The following is a 24,325-nucleotide window of genomic DNA, read 5'->3' on the forward strand; positions in this document are numbered from 1 at the left end:
TAAAAATATTTAAATTTTTATAACGTCATCATGCCTAAAAATTTTAATTACGTGGGTCATTAATTTCATCTTTACAGTAAATTTTATTCTGTAATAGCTCGTAAGAATAAAATGTGATAATCACGATTAAAACGTTTTCTGGAAGCTATAGGATTGTAGATACGAATTCATGTAAACATTTTGCCAATCGGATGTTGTGACGTCATCATATTGCCAGTTGAATAAAAAAAGTCGTATTTTCATATTTTGCGTAATAGTTCATCACATTTAAATGTGCGCGCACCAACATTTTACGTATTCAAATTTCTTCTACACGTTAATATGTTGTTGCTAAGATAATTTTCTTCAGAAATTGCTATCGTTGTGTTGTTTTTTTTATGACGTCATCATGTTAAATATTTGAATTAAAGGCAGGTCCCATAATTCAGTTAATATGTCATATAATATACAGTAGTACAATGTACACCAGCATAGTCTCTGATGTGAGCAAATTGTTGTTTGCCGCCCTCTGTATCATGTAGAATTAATGTCTCCTTTTATACACAGTGTACTGTATAATTATAATACAAGGCGAAAATACAGGACCACCTCTTATTATAGTTTTTAACGTATGACGTGCACGTGGCATCTGTCGTGCGGATAACTAACTCGTCAAAGTGACGAGTTTCATGTCTAGTTTGTTTATTGGTATACTCAGTATGCATGGTCTACTAGGAAAGTTGTATGTAGCCTCAGTGAATATTATTCACATCCTATACACAATATATATTATTCCACTGTTTGTCTTCAATGTTCATCAAAATAATATATTAATATTTATTAGCTTGTTATAAAATCATTAGTTATAGGATTTATAGTATAGATAATTTTTAGTTGCATTGAATCTTTTTCAAATGTTGGTATATATACATGTGAATCAATAATGTTTATTTCTTTGTTATAATTACTGTATAATGACTTATTTCCAGTGATTTTTTTTTTATATCTTTGAATTAAAAAGAACAACAATTTTTATGAATTTGTTTGAATGTAAATTTTATTAATTTTTTGTAAGTCAATTCAATAAGTATAACACAAATAATAAAGATCTTAAAATCTATTAAACTGTATAAATGTTAAGTTTGCATTTCTTATGTACTGTATTGATTTTCAGATTCAATATTTTTCACATCGATATGATTTGTTAGGTTCTTGGTATTCTGGCATCAGCCAAACCTTTACCCATTTTAATTCTCTGACAGACTTGAGCTATTCAGGGAGGTATAAAAATGGTCATGGTATTTCTAAAAACTGTCCATTTGATCTAACAACTTTAAAAAATGAAACAAATATGGTTAAAAAGATGTCTACAATTAAATTGTCCATTTTTTTTTATCAGATTAAACTCAAGATTAACATTGTTACAATCAATATTGAGACTAATATGCTACACTTGCAAGAACTTGTACTAGCTAAACTCCACCACAACACCATAGAGCAATGAACTATTTCTTTGCTCTATGATCACATAAAGGATAATTAACATAATTAAGTTACTTAAAACATGTTCCTGAAAGTAAAAGTTTGTATGCCAAACCTTCAATAATTTAATATTTAAAAAAATTTATATAAATAAAACTAAAATGTGATTGATAATTTAAATACCAGCAACAACATTTTGACATTAAAATTGAAATAATACAAAATTGTATAAAAGTATAACATAATTATCATATTTTTATAAAAATGTATACAAAAGTAGAAATCAAATTCTGAAAACTAATTTGACTTGGTTACATTGCGTATGATGATGCAGTAAATAGTTGCAAATTGATTTTTGTAAAGTAACCCTCTGTATAAATTACATACCAAATGAATATGTGCAACTGTAAGATATATACAGTATAACCAATATTGTATGTATTTCATATTATAGGGTGGTTGGACAGCTTTGCATTCAGCAGCAACTAATGGACACACAGCCTGCTGCAGCCTGCTGTTGAATGCAGGAGCAGGTGTCAATCTATCAAGCAAAGTAAGTCATCTTCATTATTATTCATTGTCATTTTTAAATATATAACATTTTATATTTTAAACATAATGATCTTTTGGGTAATAATATTTAATGTATAAAACTCCATTGATGCTGAAATTGGCATAATTTGAAGATCAATATATTTTTTCTCTGATACTAGTCATGAAAATTGCTATGACACTACATTAACATTTTGTCATGTATTTCCATTGAACAATTAAAACAATGGAAATGATAGTGTCAATTTTACTTAACTAAACTACAGCAACATGCTATATGCACAATTGAAATATATCATCCTTATTCCAAAGTGTTGATATACAGTAATTTAAACAGTATTATGAACACTACAATTTTTAAAAATTTTAATATTTCTTTAGATCATTATGATTTTGTATATCTTAAAAGTTCCTTTTTTACCAAAATGTTTTAATAACTTTTGAAACACTATGATTCTACCTACATTATCAAATGCAGCATTCGACAGCTTGCAAAGAAATTGAAAAACACATTTTTCGTGCAAATTTGCTGTTCTGACATAGCTTAATAGATGAAGGTGAATCAAACAATGCCCCAGCTCAAAAGGCGCTTATTATCAGTCTTCCGGTTTAGGAGGAGTCACAGTAACAAATGTTAAGTTGTATAATATAGATTGGCTTGCTACTCATATTAGTCATTGTTGGTCAATATTTGCCTATTTTTGTCTTATTAAAAATCTGAAGTATTCTACCTATTTTTGGGTTATTTAAAATTGGTTGTTGATTTTGTCTTTTAAATCGTTAAATTGTGCGTAGTGCTACCAATTTGAAAGGTATTAAATTTAAAAGCAATGCCAAGACTGGAATTCTGTTTGGATATCATAGATGAAATACCCTTGTAGCATCGCAAAGATATCATTTTTGATAGATGAATTTGACAATTGGAAAAAAAAAGACATTGTTTGGTATCAAATTGGTGGCAAATGCTACCATACATTTTTGGAAAGCTTAGTATGTCTACTTTTTAGAAATCCATGATAGCAATGCCAATTGTACAGCTTAATAATTTATGATTATATAACACCGCCTACAGAAAATATGCAACACAAAATCTTGGGGTAGGTGGTAGTGTAATTTTGCAAGTCCAACAATTATTGACAACATTAGAGGTCAGAAGGTCATAGAAGTGTAATAAAAGTTGAAATTTCGTCTAATATTAACTTTTGACAAAACAAATACAATATAAATCTTATGCAAACTGATGTTTTCATGAACATAGATCCAATGAACAAGAAAATTGAATTAAAAAAAAAAGAATATACATTACAAATTGTTGTACATAGCAGCACATGTATGTGCCTGATTGAGGCAGGATCAGATGTAAATGTTACAGTCATTTAACTTTTTCTTCAAATTTAAAAAGTTTAGCTTCATTTTTCATAAAATCTACAAATTGAAGTAGTAAAGATGATGATGGATGATGATATACAACAATTACAATACATTAGTTTATATTTTTTAATGACAGGTTTGCCAAATATAATTGTGGCACATTGCCGCATATAATTACTGTAGATAAAACCTGTTTAAATTAAATTTGCTCATAAAAGCATTATTGTTCTACGGAGTGTGCCTTGAAGGCTTTGGTCTTTGCTCTATCATCCTCTGTACCCCATCGCTTGTAGTATAATATCCCACTACCCGGTCTATGTTAAAGGCATCCATGTATACTAATTCATATTATATTTACCTGCTTCAAATAAAAAAATGGATAGCTAGATTGTTTTAAATTTAAAGAAATGCAGAGAATAATTTGCAAGCATATAATTATATTTGAACATAATGAACAAGTACCTAGAAGGTACAGTAGTCTTCTTTATTGTACCTTTTTAACATCCTAGATGTGGGTAAAGTACTTTCCAAGAATCCTCTCTCACTTCTCATCTGTTGTGCTGGCATACATATTTTATTTGTTTTATTCTTTGACTTCATTTATATATTATCTTTCATTTATATGTAATTGTGAAACATTCTAAGCATGCCATGAAAACATTTTATTATCTTATTTTATGCAATGTTATTATATTCTTCAATTTAAAGTAGGATCTTGATGTTTTTCAACAACAGCTAGCTATAGAAAGAAAGTTGATTGAATATAATTATATGTAAATTTTTCAGAAAATTCAGTCGATGATCACTGGTTTAAAAAAAAGAAATATTTGATACAGTATTTAAAATGAATTAATGAAAACAATTATGCATTTCTTCAATAGTCGCAAATGGTAACTGGCCTCTTAATTTATTTCAAAATGTACCCAACTTTGTCAATAAATGATCCAATATTGTGAAATAAGTAAATAATATTCTAATTTTAGCTATTAATTATGTGAAAATCATTCAATTTGAGGCCTCTAATATTAATCTCATATTAGTAAGCATGTCCTGATCAATTTTAAATTTCAGTGCTAAATAAACTTGTCTCCTAAATCTAAAACTTAGTTTTCTTCATTTTTCTGAGATAAAACATTGTTTGAATGCCTTTCTGATGAATTTGACAGTAAAACAAAGGTAATTTCATTGCAAACCATTGTTTATATCACCATAGTTAATACAGTTTTAAAGAAAACTGAATAGGCCAAATTTGTTTCATGTCCAGGATTTGAATTTTTTATTTTTTATTTGAGAAATGTACAAAATATGTGAAAGATGGTCTTACAGTTCAGTTGTGTTTACATACCTTAGAGTGTGTAATAAATGCTTCATTTTTATTATTTTTTTATTACTATTAAAAGATACAATGTAGCTAATAGATTAGAAAGTCTTCCATCTACAAAATTTGATTATAAAGGAAATATGAAACTAATTAACATTTTGTTTTTATTTATTTTATCTTTCATATGTTATTAATCTATAATTTATATATAATACAGCTTGTGTATTTTATACCCCTTTCACACCAAAAGCAAAACTCCGGAGACACCCCGGAGTTGACGCCCCGCTGTTTGGTGTGAAAGGTAAAATCAAGCAACTCCGGAGTTTAAAACTGCGGGGTTGAACAGCTGAACATTCTCCGGAGAGCGAACTGCGGGGACACCCCGGTGTTTTGGTGTGAAAGGTACCAACATCAAACTCCGGAGTGTTTCGGGTCAAAAGGTTATCCTCGCAATCAATTATTTATTTAGTTTTATTTTAAAACACTATAAATATTTGTAAAAAATATATAGCGGGTCTAGAAAATAATAAGTAGTATAAATAAAACATTATATTACTTCTGAGACTTTTGAAAGTAATTATTAAATTTAAAATATTATTAATTAAAATGATTCTAATGATCGTCGCTATGTAAACAAACAAAATAGAGGGCGACATTTGCAATTTTATTTTATAAACCCCGGTGTTGCTAGGTTGGTGTGAAAGGGGTATCTCCGGAGTTTCTCGACGTTTTGAATGGTCATAAACCCCGGGGTGTCTCCGGAGACACTCCGGAGTTTTGGTGTGAAAGGGGTATGACAGTGTTCTTTCTTCTTTATTTTAAATTAAAAAACGCCAGTTTGGAGCAATGTCAAATGATCAAAGCTAAACTTAATTGTCAAAAATAATAATTATAATACAGTTAACCTTTCCACCTACGCACTGTAATTCTTAATTACAAACTTTCTTATTTACAAATGCCGGTCATCACTAAGTTTGTTTACACTTGATATACTTACTTTCTGCATGTAAATTATGTTATTTCAAAATTACATGCGGAACAATAAAGTTATTGATTAATCATTAATACTCCTCACACTTATTTAAATTTTATTAATCAAATACTGTAATTTAATAATATTGATAATGTGCCAAATTTTTAAGTTAAATTGAGATTTGCTATTCTCTTAAAAACAAAAAACCAATATATTCTTAGGCTAAATCTTACATAATTTATTTTAAATTGTATTTTTAAGTGTATATGGTCATTATTACAGTTATGATCATACTTCAGTTGAATATAATTTCCATTAAACAATTCTATAAGAGAAGGAGCACAATACGTGCAATAGCTTTCTTTAACTTACCAGTATTTTCAGTTAATTTATTGCAATTATATCCTGCATTAATATCATTGCAATTATTATACTACTATATAATTTGTATTCAAGCAAATTATGTAGTTAGACAGGGGTAATAATGTCAGCTGCATTACATCAAATCAAGAAATTTTAATACAATTACACTGCTAGAAACAATGGTCAATCCAATTGTGGTCCCAATATGTCCTTCATAAAGAATGGGAAAATAATAATAATAATGGATAAATAAATGACAAATATTGTTTATTATTATTATAACTTTAAAATCATAGCACATGGGCAGTACTCACCAATTTTCATATTTGTTGCTCATACCAAAATGTAAAACCACTAATGCTAGAGAATTTATTTGTTACAGACTTATGGCAAAATCAGCATTGTATTAAACTATCGCATGGAAGTTTTCAAATAATATATACTATGGCCCTGTTTCTTCTGCCAAGAATATACACACTGTATATTATTTTATATGGTATTTTTTGTGGCAGCAGAAATGGGTCTCATAAAAAATATACTGTATAAATATACCGTATAATCTTGATCATTATCGATATCGTTATCTCTGATATTTTATCATACTGTATATTTCTTGCACCTTTCTGCTGCGTCATGAATATACCATCTATATTGTTCACCCATAACACAAGGTTTGTTGAGCATACCCTACTTAGAACAATTACTAAAATGTCACAGTGGACTGAAAATCTTAAGATATTTGCTCTATTTAAATGTGATAGAACCGAGGTTTCAGGGTAATAGGAGATGTGGGGTTTGGTTGTCGTCAAAACAAGTGAACAGTAAGCAGTACAAAACAGCAATGGACAATGACTGAAAGTTAGGTAGACACGGGGTTATCCGGTCCCATATGGGATTTTACGGGATTGAACCATAGCTATCTATTCCTCAATCCATACAATCCCACAAAGTAGTTTTCAAAGGAAACGGGTCACCGAATTATAATTCTAATATATTATTACGTTATGTTTATGCCGTACATATTGTAGCAGAAACAGGGCCTATCTTATACCCCTTTCACACCAAAAGCAAAACTCCGGAGACACTCCGGAGACACCCCGGAGTTGACGTCCCGCTGTTTGGTGTGAAAGGTAAAATCAAGCAACTCCGGAGTTTAAAACTGCGGGGTTGAACAGCTGAACATTCTCCGGAGAGCGAACTCCGGGGACACCCCGGAGTTTTGGTGTGAAAGGTACCAACATCAAACTCCGGAGTGTTTCGGGTCAAAAGGTCATCCTCACACGATCACTCATTGCTTTAGTTTTATTTCAAAATACTTTAAATATTTGTAAAAAATATATAGCGGGTCTAGAAAATAATAAGTAGTATCAATAAAATATTATATTACTTCTGAGACTTTTGAAAGTAATTATTAAATTAAACATATTATTAATTAAAATGATTCTAATGATCGTCGCTATGTAAACAAACAAAATAGAGGGCGACATTTACAATTTTATTTTATAAACCCCGGAGTTGCTAGGTTGGTGTGAAAGGGGTATCTCCGGAGTTTCTCGACGTTTTGAATGATAATAAACCCCGGGGTGTCTCCGGAGACACTCCGGAGTTTTGGTGTGAAAGGGGTATTACATTAATGGCTCATTGGGATGACTAAAGGTTGGTATTAATAGTAATACCTAAGGGTAGACTCACAGCGTTAGGTTTGTTATCCAACACAAGGTAATCCTCTCTTGCTAGGGTTCCTATTAACGCTTTTTTTGTTGTTGTACATCATTGCTTTTTTATACCGTTGCCACCGCATTTTCGGTCTTTGCAATACCCATGTTTATACTGTTATATACATTAATATCTTTCCTTTTTTAATAGTGCCCTCTATGTTTTGATATTTTCCTAAAATGTTATAGTGCATGCTATTAGTGTGGACATACTGTCATAAAACCTCTCAATATTTCATTTGTTCAAGTTGAGATGTCATACTTTAATTCATCGTTCACATCAGCAGTTGATTGAATGTAATGTTTAAATATTATCTACTCAACAAGAATATGTTCCATTTGTATAATGTACAGTAAGCATTAATAAACTTTACATTATTTTTTCTTTGCGTATCTAAATACCCTATAAAGTATGAATACACATGTGGTTGATAACCACAATAAAACAAAATATAGATAAATTGCCAGACATATTCTACACATTCTCCTGATTCTAAATTGGTACACATACAGGGCCCACAGGGTCTTTCTGTTTCACTACATGATACTGGTACTGCTATTTCTACAAAGCAATCTCACTGTTTTAATAAATTCCGAAACTTATTAAAAAGGTGAGATTCTATGCTGCTTTCTGTCTGCAAATAACTTTCTCAATTCCAATAATTCAGACAACAATGAATAAAAATAAACATAAAAAAATATTTTTTAAAGAAAGTTTTAATTATTGTTCTTTCTTCATTAAATGATATTTTATAAATTGATATTCTATTTAATAATTTTAGAAATAAAGATTTATTATCAATTATTTTTGTTTAAAAATCAGTAGTAAACATTTTGTGTAACATAAAATAGTTTGAATTACTATAGACAATAGTACTATGCATATTCTGAGTGGCATTACTCTGTAAGGTTTGAGTGACCCACTCATACCCCCAAACATTTCAGTGAACAAAAAATATATAATTTTCCATGAGCCTTCATCGTACAACAGCCGCCGACAAACGTACTCACTAATCAAACAATTCCTCATCTATACACACCCCGTTCGGCAAAAATATTTGAACATTATTGATATATCTGATAGTACTATACTCGGCCTCTACGTTAAAAGCTGCATACATATCTTATAGACTCTCTGTGTACATACTCAGTTTGAGTTTATAAATTACCATTTAGACTTTATTCCCAGACTTGCTTTGAGGTATCCACATGCCCAGTCCATGGAGGTAAAAAACTATTTTTTTTTACCTCCATTCCCTCTCCATGTTTCCAAATACACATTTTTCAGCCTTAGTAAACTTTAAACATTTTTTTCCGCCTTAGTAAACTTAGCTTCCCCATGGTAAATGTTTCCCAATACTTTTGTTCTCTTGAATATAACTGCCTAAAGGTGTGGCGCGAAAATTATTGTTTATTTTTTGAAAATTAACTTTTGCATTTATTTGATTTACTGAAGTATAAAAAATGATGATGGGATAAGCATATAATTATGGAACATACAGCACTTTATTCGTTTATTGGTATACTCCTGGCGACCATGGTCTACTATGAAAGTTTTAGCCTCAGTGAATATTATTCACATCCTATACACAATGTATATCATTCCACTGTTTGTCTTCATCAAAATAATATATTAATATTTATTACCTTGTATAAAATAAATAAAATGGAATTATTCTTACTTTATTGATTTGATTCAGATCAATTTCATACACATTTATACATCCAGAAATATTTTGTTCATTTTACTACTATTATACAATTCATTTATTAGCTTTGTTATGGGTTTAACAAGCTAAATTCTGTCTGTCATATAATATAATAGTCAAAGGCAAAAAATGTCTTAATAGGCAAACAATTTCTATTAATCATACATCCTAATAATCTATCCATAATTGTTTCATAATCACATAATAATTTTGATTTTTATTGTGCTACAATAAAGTTCAAATTACACAGTAAAATCTCTATTCTTTTGTACATAAATGATAGAGAGGCACTTTAAACAAAAATTGGAAAAATAAACGGTGTTGTAAAGAATATTATCAGATGACTATAATATAGATAATATAACGTTACGTTTCTGGTGTTTTTATGGTCAAATTTTTATTTTTGTTTTATTGTTTATTGTGGCTAGAACTACACTGTTTCCTTCGCTAGGCTGATCCTAATGCTAATCCTAATGCTCCTAATGTTCACATGATTATCATGGAACGATATGTCCCCCACCTTCAAATGAATAACCTTATTTTTTCTCATAAAACCAAATAAAGAAAGCACTAGATCAAGCATTTAGTAAAAATGTTATACCTGCATTTTCTTACGCACAACGCCTTTGCACCTACGCTTAGCACCTTCCAATATCATGTGCAATTACACTTGAGTTATTGTCTTCTTCTCCTAGACTGCAATCATGTTCCCATTTAATACTGAAATATAAGTTTATGGGCGCTTGGTCTGTGGCTGTAGCCATTCAGTTTTCCTTAGTCATTTGACTTAACCATTCCCAATTGGCAATTGGTAAGCGTCTATACGCAAACAACACTGAGCTACTAAACCGAGGAATCTTAAAATTATCAAAAGTGAGTGGACCCCAAATGGCATTCCAAATAATAGAAAAATTCTCATTCATAAAAATCTATCTCACTGCTGAGCAGATCAGCCTCCCAATTGCGCTCTCTATGCACCCATTGGACGTCTCTGAATAAATTTTTTTCGCAAAGCTCTAAAGCCAACTGATTCAAGTCTTCATGCATGCATTGAAACAACACCTCTGTTATCTATAAATATTTTAATTTCTTTTTCTTTTAAGTTAGGAGCAAATACTTGCAATGCCAATAACACACCTCTCAGTTCTCTCCACGTACAGCTTCTGACTGACTCATGCTGATTCCAGCCGAGACAAACTGCAAACGGTCATAGACCTCGCTCCACAATTCACTCCACTAGCGTCAGTAAATGTAATTGAATAATCAAAAAAAATATTTTGCTTCCAGAAAAATATCTCCTCAATAACTAGACCCCCACTCGCTGTAGTAATAAAATGCCACAACTTGAGAAAGGGAAATTATCTTCCCCACTAAATCTCTGGACCTATAGTGAGGGAGACCCTGACCCTCTAATGAACCTAAACCAGCCATAGCCAGGTTACAACCGGACTTAGATCCTATATTGATTTTTTGACGTTTTAACAATGTTAGAGACTTTAGTACATGCGGCATGGGAACCTCTCTTACCAACCATCGTCCAAAAATACTAGGATCCAATACATCACTAATAGGTGAAGAACCTTTGTAAAATCCTTGAATACGATAAATGGTTGAATCAAGACTATTCCACTTATATTTGGGGTAAAACATTATTTTTTTGTTTAAAATAATTGCCAAACTCTGCAATCCTCCAAAAACATAGCAAACCTCATTTAACCAACATAAAAGTGATTCACTCAGTAGTGCACAACTCACTTGGTTTGTCAATTAAAAAAAAACAATTTAAATATATTTTTTGTTTAACTAATTATTTTGCCATAAAGCATTATTGTTTGGTTTAAAAAAATAAATGCTAAACCTTCACTCTTGGATTAAAGGGGACGTAATTACCAGCCCAAACAATGTTACAGTACTGTATAATTAAAAAATTTTATTTTAATTTCTTTAGAATACTAATATATTTAGATATTTTATTTGATCAAAATTGTTGGCAGCCAAAAATCCAATTAAAAGACCAAGGAATGATACTTCACTTATTAATTTTCCATCAAAAAAAATATAACAATTGTTGTGTGTAAGTTTATATCTAATACAATTTGTTTTAGCCGTATTAATTAATAATTGGTTTGTAGTGAACCATTCACTAGCTTATTTAACTCTAAACTTAGTAAAAAGTTCAACAAGACATCAATATTGTTATTAAAATAAAATAAAGTTGTACTGTATCATCTGCATAAAAAAGGTTGTCTGAAAGATTTACTAATTATTAATTTGAAATAATGATTTCGGTCTGTAAAATAGCTTTAAACCAATCTAAGAAAAATACCATAGCGAAACAACTTGAAAATATCATGGTTAACAACATCAAAAAGTTTTCATACATCTAGAAAAGTACTTCATAAAATTAATTGTTTTCAAATGCAGTATTAACAGAATTAGTGAGTTCAAGAAAAGTATGTCAAAAGTGATATTGTATGCATACATTTTCCATTATTTTTTGAAAAAAATGTGTGAAATTAAGATTGGTATAAAACTATCCGTTTTTAAATACAGGATTTACTTTTAATATGATTAGGTACAGAACCCATCATGAATGATTAATTAATGGCATGAGATGGCTTATAATAATGGAGAAACCTTTTTAAGAATCGACATGCTCTGAACGTTTACTAGAATCCAAACTATTAATTATATTAAGCACTTCTGTTTCAGATATAAATGAGGGGCTATTGGAGGTGGTAATTAAGAGATTACCGTAGGTCTTTGGTATTTTTAGGAATATAGAATAACAGAGTTTTACAAATTTATGAAAAATAATCACTAAATTCTGGCTAATTATGTTTGTATGATAAAAATATTCATCATTAATTTGTTAAACATGAGGTGTATTTCTACTTTCTTTACCAAGATTAATTACAGAATGTATTACTTCTCATTTTTTATGTTACATTAAGTCTGATTGAATTTAATTTCGTAGCATTTTTTTTTTTGAAATTTAACATTGCAGTAATAATGTTCATTAAAAATTCAAAACAAATATTACATTACAGCAATGAGTTATCGTTGAATGTTAGAATTGTATATATTAATGCTATTTACAAAACAGGACTTGGTAGTTCTACTGTATATAGAACACCTTTTGGGGGTCGTAGTCGATTAATAATCGAAAGCCAACTGATTCAAGTCTTCATGCATGCATTGAAACAACACCTCTGTTATCTATAAATATTTTAATTTCTTTTTCTTTTAAGTTAGGAGCAAATACTTGCAATGCCAATAACACACCTCTCAGTTCTCTCCACGTACAGCTTCTGACTGACTCATGCTGATTCCAGCCGAGACAAACTGCAAACGGTCATAGACCTCGCTCCACAATTCACTCCACTAGCGTCAGTAAATGTAATTGAATAATCAAAAAAAATATTTTGCTTCCAGAAAAATATCTCCTCAATAACTAGACCCCCACTCGCTGTAGTAATAAAATGCCACAACTTGAGAAAGGGAAATTATCTTCCCCACTAAATCTCTGGACCTATAGTGAGGGAGACCCTGACCCTCTAATGAACCTAAACCAGCCATAGCCAGGTTACAACCGGACTTAGATCCTATATTGATTTTTTGACGTTTTAACAATGTTAGAGACTTTAGTACATGCGGCATGGGAACCTCTCTTACCAACCATCGTCCAAAAATACTAGGATCCAATACATCACTAATAGGTGAAGAACCTTTGTAAAATCCTTGAATACGATAAATGGTTGAATCAAGACTATTCCACTTATATTTGGGGTAAAACATTATTTTTTTGTTTAAAATAATTGCCAAACTCTGCAATCCTCCAAAAACATAGCAAACCTCATTTAACCAACATAAAAGTGATTCACTCAGTAGTGCACAACTCACTTGGTTTGTCAATTAAAAAAAAACAATTTAAATATATTTTTTGTTTAACTAATTATTTTGCCATAAAGCATTATTGTTTGGTTGAAAAAAATAAATGCTAAACCTTCACTCTTGGATTAAAGGGGACGTAATTACCAGCCCAAACAATGTTACAGTACTGTATAATTAAACAATTTTATTTTAATTTCTTTAGAATACTAATATATTTAGATATTTTATTTGATCAAAATTGTTGGCAGCCAAAAATCCAATTAAAAGACCAAGGAATGATACTTCACTTATTAATTTTCCATCAAAAAAAATATAACAATAGTTGTGTGTAAGTTTATATCTAATACAATTTGTTTTAGCCGTATTAATTAATAATTGGTTTGTAGTGAACCATTCACTAGCTTACTTAACTCTAAACTTAGTAAAAAGTTCAACAAGACATCAATATTGTTATTAAAATAAAATAAAGTTGTACTGTATCATCTGCATAAAAAAGGTTGTCTGAAAGATTTACTAATTATTAATTTGAAATAATGATTTCGGTCTGTAAAATAGCTTTAAACCAATCTAAGAAAAATACCATAGCGAAACAACTTGAAAATATCATGGTTAACAACATCAAAAAGTTTTCATACATCTAGAAAAGTACTTCATAAAATTAATTGTTTTCAAATGCAGTATTAACAGAATTAGTGAGTTCAAGAAAAGTATGTCAAAAGTGATATTGTATGCATACATTTTCCATTATTTTTTGAAAAAAATGTGTAAAATTAAGATTGGTATAAAACTATCCGTTTTTAAATACAGGATTTACTTTTAATATGATTAGGTACAGAACCCATCATGAATGATTAATTAATGGCATGAGATGGCTTATAATAATGGAGAAACCTTTTTAAGAATCGACATGCTCTGAACGTTTACTAGAATCCAAACTATTAATTATATTAAGCACTTCTGTTTCAGATATAAATGAGGGGCTATTGGAGGTGGTAATTAAGAGATTAGGTCTTTGGTATTTTTAGGAATATAGAATAACAGAGTTTTACAAATTTATGAAAAATAATCACTAAATTCTGGCTAATTATGTTTGTATGCTAAAAATATTCATCATTAATTTGTTAAACATGAGGTGTATTTCTACTTTCTTTACCAAGATTAATTACAGAATGTATTACTTCTCATTTTTTATGTTACATTAAGTCTGATTGAATTTAGTTTCGTAGCATTTTTTTTTTTGAAATTTAACATTGCAGTAATAATGTTCATTAAAAATTCAAAACAAATATTACATTACAGCAATGAGTTATCGTTGAATGTTAGAATTGTATATATTAATGCTATTTACAAAACAGGACTTGGTAGTTCTACTGTATATAGAACACCTTTTGGGGGTCGTAGTCGATTAATAATCAGTGATGATAACCAATGTTCTATTGCACTCATAAATATATTATTATACTGTATGAAATAAATGGCATGACACATCAAGGAATACTTAAAGTAAAATGGCTTTATTAAATTACCCAAGCAAATAGTATATTAATCTGGATGAAAACAGCAAAAACGCCATCATTGGAAGCTTGAATTTAGGTCACACCATGTGCACTATATAATTTTACAATTAAACAGAATAAAAATCAATCAATCAAAACGGTAAAGATTAAAGTTAAAGCTATTGTGCTGGTAAAGTAAAGTTAAATTATAAAAATGATGTCAACTTACGGTAGCTATGTTAATAACCTGTGTATACACTTGCCCAACGCAAATAATTGTCAGTAGAATTGCTAGAACGAAGACGACGTACATAAACCAACGACTGTTGTGGTGGATGAATAACGACTGAAAAATAAATTGTTATTATCTAATAATGAAGCTTTTTAATTAAATTTTAATTTATTTCCACAATATAATTGCATATAGGAAAATAAATACAGTGAAGTAATCATGTGGGGGAGGGTCATATAAGTCAGAAAGACTTTGTTTGACCTACCCCAAGATATATAACAATAAATACAAATATATAAAAGTACATTCCAATTTCTATAAATGTAGCTACAGTATACTGTATACAAGAAACTTGCACAAACTCGGAAACTATAAACAACTTGTTTTTGCTTTAAAAAAAAAATAAATTTTACAATACAAGCTATATATTTTGTCAGTGTTTAACTTTTTACTGCATTTAAGCAGTAAAGCAGGAAAAAAACAATGTTCCTCTTGAGACTGAAGTCACATGACAACAGAAACATAAGGTAGTTATATTTGATAGCATGATAAACACCTAAATCTGTGATAGATTGTATAGATAACATAGAGACTTGACAAGGAAAGATGGATTGAAAAAAGCAAAGGAACAGGCCTACAGAGAGCAGACAAGGGCTTAGACTCTTTGACTCTGACCAAAGAGCACAATTATTGAAATTTAATTTGATTTGTGACAAATTGTAAAAATATTTGATATGGCACATAAAAAAAGACAATATTATATTGTGCTCTGATTGTTTTCCATTAAACTATATACTGTATATACTGTTATTTACCATATTTATTCAAATAAGTAGGGGGGGGGGGATGTTTTTTCAAAATGATGTTCTATGGGGGGTTTTCTTCGAGGGAGGTGTAAGCGGGGTGTTTAAGTACAATATTTCAAATCAAGTAATAACACATAAACAAACATCAAATTTCTATAATTGTAATTATGAATTACTTACCTTATCACATGATACACAAGGTGGAAAATAGTAGAAATGTAAGATTTGAAGTGTAAATGTGTAAATACTAAGCAACGCTGCGTAAAAGACCAACAACAAAAACAACCAGTGATTGTCTTCACCGACACAATTATTAATCCTACGAAACAATGAATAAATAATACTTTAAGTATTAAGTAATAAATATTTGTTAATTATTATTAATATTTTATATCTTATCTCATTCTCTCAATTTCTTTGATTACTTTTAATGTACAATTGTAAAAATGAAATGATGTTTCAGATTTGTATACTTAATATAATTTTAATGTTAATCATGTTCTTGACTTGCATTTCAAACAGTTTTAATTATCCATTATTAAATGACAAGAAAAGATACTTTATGTAATTTTGATTTAAAATTATTAAAATTAATCAGAAACCTTACTTTATTATCTGTTCACATTTTAAAGTTCAATTTTAAAAATCAATAAAATAAACCTTGCTTTTTCTTGGCCTCATAAGCTCGGTCCACACTATCAAAATTGATGTGATGTGCCCATATATATTTACATGATTATGGGCATATCACTACCATATTTGGGCATATCACTACCATATTTGGGCACATCATCACACTTTTGTTTTGTCAAAATAGTTCATGATAGTGTCTAAAGACAGCATAATGACAACTATTGCAAAGTTGAATTTGAGTCTTAAATTTATGTAAAGCTATTATTTGCAAAAATAGCAATAATCGGCATGTGATGATGACTGTAACTAACACAATGTGATTAATATGCACATATATAATATGTCATGTGCTTCTTAATTATAACTACACAAATAACAACACAATTAAACTTTGTAAGTCTATCAATTCTAAACACATCTTGTTCAAATGAGTCATCGTTACAAGTCAAAACATGTTTAATTATTGTTACATAATCAAATAAAAAACGGGCCATGATAGTTATTCATTTTTCATGAGGGCAGCAAATACAAATTGTTTATTATAACAATACTATACTTAGTAACAGTACTTTAAGTACAGTCGACTCAGCACAAGTCAAATCTAATAAGACTGGCATAAAAAGTTCAAGCAAATTTAGACTTACACATTTGTAAACCTAGGCCTACCTTACAATCACGGCTCACATGCTGAGCCTTGATTTGAGCTTGTTCCTACTAAATACTAAGCCTAAATTTTAACAGTTATATGTACTGTATTTTTTCTTACCACGGACAATGATGATCCATCTTACGTATACAACGCATACATCGACTACAGTGGTGAGATTTGATTGGCCGTTGAACCATACATTTTTTACAAAGAGACCAATCATTTGCACCTAAATAGACCAGAACCACATGATGGATTATAACTACTATTATTAACATAGAACAGGATCATCTCAAATAATGACATTTTAATTCTGCTACTTAAACGTGGTTCCCACTAGCGACGCAACGCAAGGACGTAACGCAACGCAAGTGAATTGACCAATCACAAGCGATGGCTTATTCACTTGTGATTGCTAACTGTCTATAACTTCGCTTGTCATTGGTTAAAACGCTTGCGTTGCGTTTACGTCCTTGCGTTACGTTCTAGTGGGAACCAAGCTTAACTACAGCCAACAATACAATAGTATACAAATGAAAATTATGAGTTGAATGGGGAGAATATTTCCACGAGTTGAATAAAACAGAAATTTCATCCTCATTCAACGAATACAAAATATTTGTATATTTGTATATATGACAACTACTATCCAAAAATTGTATTCAATCAACCACTTTTTTAATTGAATGAGGTGTAACAGTAAAGGCCTTGCAGAAATCTGGCAATGATCTTGGCTATAGAAGCAGTGACAGACAGAGGGCGCACTTTACGAGTTTAACATCGCGCAATTATCAGACCTTGCAAAAAATTCACAAGTTGAAAAAAAAATGCAATTAGTATCTTGAAATTGGAGAAAATGTATGTTACTGTAATTGCATAACAAATACATGACAAATGAGAGAGTTTGAATACTTACCGTAAGGGGGCGTTGGACCTCCTTCAAAATCCACTCGACCAGGATCAGCTGTAGTTGCTCGGAACAACGACACAAAAGTGAAAAGAGAGAAAAAATAATAAACTGTGGAAAAGAATAAAAAAATGAATGGTTAACAAAATGGATGATTGAAATATATTGTTAAGATTTCTTTTCTGGGTAGAATAACTTGAAATAAACTTTTCAGATTGGGTGAAATTCTTTATTATCGATCGTCTCCCGAGGTGTTGATCTCAGTAGACGCTGCATAGTTGGGTGGGTCCATAGAGGGTGCCTAATCCGAAATTCCTCAGTTTTAAGTTAAGCTTGAGGATAATACCTTATACCCATCCTATAGCAGGATTGTGCAGGCTCTGTCTACACTATCAAGCTAGTTTGACAAAAAGTGTGATGTGCCCAAATATGGTAGTAATATTCCCAAATATGGTAGTGATATGACATCATCATGTCCATATATGTGCATATCACATTTCTTTGTCACATAAAGTTTGATAGTGTAGACAGAGCTTAAAACATTCAAACTTTACTGGTTTACATTTCATGAATGCAACGCGAACACGCAGACGCAACGGTTCAAGCGACCAATGGCAAGCAACTGTTCGAATAATTCATCGCTTGTGATTGGTCGACTCGCTTGTGTTGCGCGATGCCCTTGCGTTGCGTCTCTAGTGGGAACCAAGCATAAATACAAACTTACCAATTACTGCGTAGATATTAATATTTCCATCATTATATTGAGGATGAAGTACTATATATGGAACAAATATGGAATTGTACAACCAACTGAAAAAAATAAAGCCTAATGGAAAATAGCCTCCTGAGTCCAGCAAAAATGTCAAACCAAACGGTAGCCGTTTAATTCGAGGTGACGTTCTTATATACGCAGTTTCTTTTTGCCGGTCTACGTCTTTCGACACTCCCACCACCATTGTGCGAATGTTATTGAACGGAAGTCCGTAATCGGCTTCTTCTTCGTGTAAGCTTCCAAAACCATCGTTGTGTTCATTTTGACGTGGGTAGCCATGGTAATGAGCCATTAAAATGTTTTTATTTAGATCACTTGTAAACTGTCAGCATCTGAACACAAAAACTGAAAATGAAATATAGTTTAGTTATTATAAATGCTTTATACATAAAAGGTTTGTTTAGCCTACGGTATGTAGAAATAAGTGTAAAATTTTTCTACAAATATTATTAACAATCATCCTAGCTAGTAGTAACAGTAAGTCATACTATAAATATCGCCCTGTAGTGTTTTACGATAAAATGTATAATATATAAAAAATACATGATATTTAATGTTATTGTGATATTAACATAATTTATGTTTTATACTTTGTATATGTACACAACGGTCAAAATACAGATTGTTCATTCCAAAACTGAAGATCGCCCTCTATGTGATAAGTGACGTTTTGTTGTTGATACGGTGTAACGAATGAAAAGGTTGATTTTGACATAACTTTAAAAAAAATATATGTTAAATTTACGACTACATCATTACTAACATGTATTTGACATTATCTTTTATCATAAAACCCCACCATGCGATATCGGGTCCCTACCTAGTGAAACCGGGTTCTGTGCTAGGCGTAATTAGTATGGCCGGTAACAGTACATTCAATTATTTTATTTCAAATTTTCTAGTTTGGCTTTAAACTTACTGTTATACACTTGTCAATTGTATGACCCACCATATGACCCAGGAGAGGTGCGTCATACCCTATGATGTAAAAAAAATTTTACCATAACCCACCCATTTTGATGCATTGCGAACGTGTTGTTCAAGATATGGTTGGTGTACGTGGTAAATTGACGGCCATTGTTCATTGATATGAGGTACCGTTTACGTTTTCGATGCACCTCTGCGTCAATAAATGAATAATTATTTGTAAATGACACATCCATAACAAACCTCTCCCGGGGTTGTAAAGTGGGCCATACAATTGATGTGCATTTAATTAATAATACATGGGGGTATAAAACCTCCATGATTAGTATGTTTAGATAGCAGGCCTAGCCTAGTACTATTAGTACTCTATTTTTTCATCATTACATTATTAAAAGTCAAGAGGCACACTGTACTTTTGCACCTAAATCTGGGCATAATAATAAGACTTTACCGCGCAGCAAGTGAATGTTTTTAAATTAAATAAATTCGAGAGAAGGTGCAAAAGTGCAGTAGGCCTAGCACCAGATTAAGATACGCTAGCTAGGCTAAATGAGCTTTCCAAGCATGTTATGTTTCTGGTCTTTCTCACCAGGTCTTTCCCTTCACAACTGATATATTGGAATGAGAGTATGAGTTTGCGCCACACCTCCTACCTTATCCAACATGAATACAGTGTTTAAACAGCGCATAATACTATGCCTTTGTAGATTCATTCCATAACATAGTTTCATTCCATTAAAACTACAATAGTAACATTATCGTATAACCTATATAACCTACCACTTTTTTTAATAGAATAAACCGAATGCTATCATCTCTTTAACTATTTAATACACAATAACATCTACCCGTCTATGATAGTGCAGCGTGTCAATCACAGCTAAAGACACCAGTTGTACACCTTTGTGTCTTATTATCCAATGCATTTCAACACAATGCTGCTCAGACACCACCTATAATATTCTACTTGAGTTTGCTAGATCATCATATAAAAGTGCATTATGATGGGATCAGATTGTTTTTATATAATTGTCCTTTATTAAAAATTATAATATTGACAACCATTCTGATGTTTGTTAATGGTTGTGCAGAGCCATGATAAATACAATTGTCACAGCTTGAATAAGGTAACAGGGAGAAAATTAAATGAAAATCTTTCTCAATAATATTTCTCTGTTCATATGCTGGATTATAATGTGTCCATATAATTTATTGTTTGTCAAGTAGGTCTTTGCCACACTAATGTTTAATGTGAAATGGTTAAATGTATTCAGAGTGAGATTTGCCAATGTAAATTATCTTAATTAAAATCATTTACATTAAAATCTTTCAATTGTATTTATATTATATTTTATCAATTTTAAGTGCTGTTCTTAAAATACAATTGCAGTCTACCAAATCATGGGATGGGATCAGATTGTTTTTATATAATTGTCCTTTATTAATAATTATAATATTGACAACCATTCTGATGTTTGTTAATGGTTGTGCAGAGCCATGATAAATACAATTGTCACAGCTTGAATAAGGTAACAGGGAGAAAATTAAATGAAAATCTTTCTCAATAATATTTCTCTGCTTAAATGCTGGATTCTAATGAGTTTTTAATATTAAATGTGTCCATATAATTTATTGTTTGTTAAGTAGGTCTTTTACCATAGTGATGTTTAATGTGAAATGGTTAAATGCATTCAGAGTGAGATCTGCCAATGTAAATTATCTTAATTAAAATCATTTACATTAAAAACTTTCAATTGTATTTATATTATATTTTATTAATTTTAAGTGCTGTTCTTAAAATACAATTGCAGTCTACCAAATCATGGAGCTATAAAGCTCAATGAGACTAAAAACTGTTAACTTATGATGTACACAGCCTATTTAATACTTAGTTGAAATGCCATTTTAGACATTTTTAACTATTGATTCATTTAGTGCAATTTATAAAACTTCATCAAAAGTTTTACAATGGTCATATCAGTTGTGTTTTGAATATTTATATTACGTATAACATATTAATACCAAAATATATAGATAGTTACAATATAATAGTGCATATAATTGCACAATAAACATTAAAATATTAATATAATTATGTGATGAATATTCAATAATGTTCACTGTGTAAACTTTTTATTATGATCATGATTAAATTAAATAATAACAATATATATATTGAAAAATATTTTTAATTACACCACAATTATTAATGGTCATGCTTCTACTGTGCATTGCTAAAGAGGTTTGTTATAGTTGTATGACATATTATTATCAATTTTTTTAGGATGGATATTCACCACTCTTGTTAGCTGCATTCAATGGTCAAACTGCATGCTGTGTGATATTAGTTGATGCTGGTTGTAATGTGAACCAGCAAAACAAAGTAAGTTGTATACACAGTCTATCTAGTAATTTCACATAGTTTGCATGTATTATTGCATAATTGTAAATATCACAGTGTATGCAGGTAGTACACAATACTGTGAGGATTATACTATTTACTGCACCTACCCCCTCACCCTTTCGCTCCATCACTAGGACAGAATAATCTGTATTTTTTTTTACCATATTATAATCCAAGTTGATCAGCTACCACCATTCAATCCTGAATGTTAAATGTTCTTTAGGCCTATATTTGTTATCCTCAAATTAGTGCATTCTATTTGTGTACCACAACTCTATGCAAACTTCCTATATCTGTACCTGGCTGGTGCCATGATATTATTGTAGGTATTATTGATTCCACTGTAATCTCACCAACCTATTTATAGAATCTTAAAGCAAAAAGTATATAAAACCATAGAGATATTAAGATAAAACCAAATATTTTATCTTTTGATTCAAAAAGATTTGATGTAAAATAGTTTAAAAAGCTGACAAGAAGCTTTTATATTAGCATTATAATGAATAAAATTCTAAGCTGAATCAATCATAAAGTATTAGAACTGATATCCAAGTATACCATTTTTATCGTCTGCAATTTGCAGAGTATATTGAAATTTCACTAAAGAACTTTGTCCTTTAAATGAAAAGGTTTTTTCTCTCCAGATATCTTGCTAAATAAATATGCTCTTTTTGTATTCAGTAAATATAATCAATCAATATAATCAATCAAATGATAGATAAGTAATGGTAAACATTTAGTAGGTTTTGATTATATCATTTATAAATCATCCATGTTTCGTAAATGAAATTGGAGAGTTTTTACTAAAGGGTTGTATGTACAATCAAAATATAATATTCACAGTATTAGTACAGCTTGTGCACTTTTCACTTTTTTCAAGAATGGAGACAATGCTCTGCATATGATTGCTCGATCAAAGCTTACTTATGAAGAACACAAAAATGCCTTTGTGTTCTTCATAAAGGAAGGACGTATAGACATTAGCAAGAAAAATAAGGTTAGTTTGTTATTAAGTACTGTAATACAATTATTTTAATAATAAAGTTTAGTTCTATTCCTTTTTTTTAAAGTTATATAAAACATAACAAATAGAAACAAAAAGGTTTATTATTATCTGTTGATATCAAGTTTGTGGTACACCATGTATATTAGTTCTGAAAAAAACTGTTGAGTTTCTTGACGTTTCAATCAATATGCTTTGATCTTCCTCAGGAGAATTATCATTAAAAATATTACAGGCTATTTTCTTATTGTCTGACCCTCGGAGCAGTCTATTGCCCATCCACCTCCTCACATGTACAGTATATTTGTTTGATGGAATGATTAATTACAGAAATATTAAAATGAATTTAGTATATATTTATAGTTATTAACATTTCTTTTTTTATTTTTCCATTACAGTATTCACATTGTATTGTTAAATTGTAAATCTAAATTGAATTGTTTAAACAGCAGGCTTCCATTATTTTTACTTTTAGTCTCATATTTTACTGGAAACTGAAGTATACGTTATATAATTAAATACATATAATATAAATATTGAAACTACATTAAGTATTTGTTCTATATTTCTTTAAATTATAGTTGACATATCATTTGATATTAAATTTATCTTCTCAGTTGCTCATCATTAACATTTATTTCAGTTGCAGGTTACTTTTGGACTATTAGTAAGCTACATGATTTAGACCAAAAATGATTTATTTTGTTCAAATTCTTTCAGAGCATGTATTTAATTAGTTTAAATCTAATGGCATGTGTGGTTATTATTTGGCTTATGAAATGATTTTGGCCCAAAAACCCCATAAATATTTCATTTCAGCTGATTTCACATCGTGCTTTGGATTAACTTGTCCGGCACCCTGGGAAAAATATCGTGGAAAATGGTTTTAGTGATATTAATGCATAAAATCGCACTGAGTGGAAGTAGATTTAGTCCAGTGGCATATTTTTTCCAAGATATGGCCAATAGTAAAGTCATTGACCTTTGAAATATCTAGAATTTGCATAACTATTATGAAATATATTTATTTAGTCTGTCATAATTTGATTTTTTTTAATGGCCAGGGTTATTTTACCTATTAGTATTATTTAGTTTGGCTTATCTTTTGGTTTAGTATGTTCTTGCAAATTATGAAAT

At 30.3% G+C, this 24,325-nt stretch overlaps 2 protein-coding genes and 1 long non-coding RNA gene across 3 annotated transcripts in view; 2 read left to right on the forward strand and 1 right to left on the reverse strand.

Moving 5' to 3' along the window:
- The window catches only part of LOC140045020 (uncharacterized), a 164,110-nt gene that overhangs the window by 37,673 nt on the left and 102,112 nt on the right, over nucleotides 1-24,325 (forward strand). The window lies entirely within an intron of this gene.
- Nucleotides 1,881-23,657, forward strand: LOC140045016 (uncharacterized). The gene is made up of 3 exons (XR_011844519.1): nucleotides 1,881-2,014; nucleotides 22,066-22,164; nucleotides 23,066-23,657. It is a non-coding gene; the product is annotated as an uncharacterized lncRNA (long non-coding RNA).
- On the reverse strand, nucleotides 14,170-19,102 carry LOC140043687 (palmitoyltransferase ZDHHC21-like). The gene is made up of 5 exons (XM_072088190.1): nucleotides 18,807-19,102; nucleotides 18,092-18,193; nucleotides 17,293-17,404; nucleotides 16,074-16,212; nucleotides 14,170-15,201 (listed from the first exon to the last, which is right to left on the reverse strand). Exons 1-5 carry the CDS (start codon nucleotides 19,036-19,038, stop codon nucleotides 15,076-15,078), a joined length of 711 nt encoding a protein of 236 aa, XP_071944291.1. The 5' UTR covers nucleotides 19,039-19,102; the 3' UTR covers nucleotides 14,170-15,075.

This window comes from Antedon mediterranea, chromosome 3 (assembly GCF_964355755.1).
Source record: "Antedon mediterranea chromosome 3, ecAntMedi1.1, whole genome shotgun sequence".
In the NCBI taxonomy this organism is placed as follows: Eukaryota; Metazoa; Echinodermata; class Crinoidea; order Comatulida; family Antedonidae; genus Antedon; species Antedon mediterranea.

Coding starts and splice junctions, on each gene's coding strand:
- LOC140043687 (XM_072088190.1), bottom strand. CDS start 19,038: ATGGTGGTGGGAGTGTCGAAAGACGTAGACCGGCAAAAAGAAACTGCG. Junction 16,213..17,292: donor ATGGATCATCATTGTCCGTG/GTAAGAAAAAAT, acceptor ATTGTTTCGTAG/GATTAATAATTGTGTCGGTG. Junction 15,202..16,073: donor CTTGTGTATCATGTGATAAG/GTAAGTAATTCA, acceptor TTTATTTTTCAG/TCGTTATTCATCCACCACAA.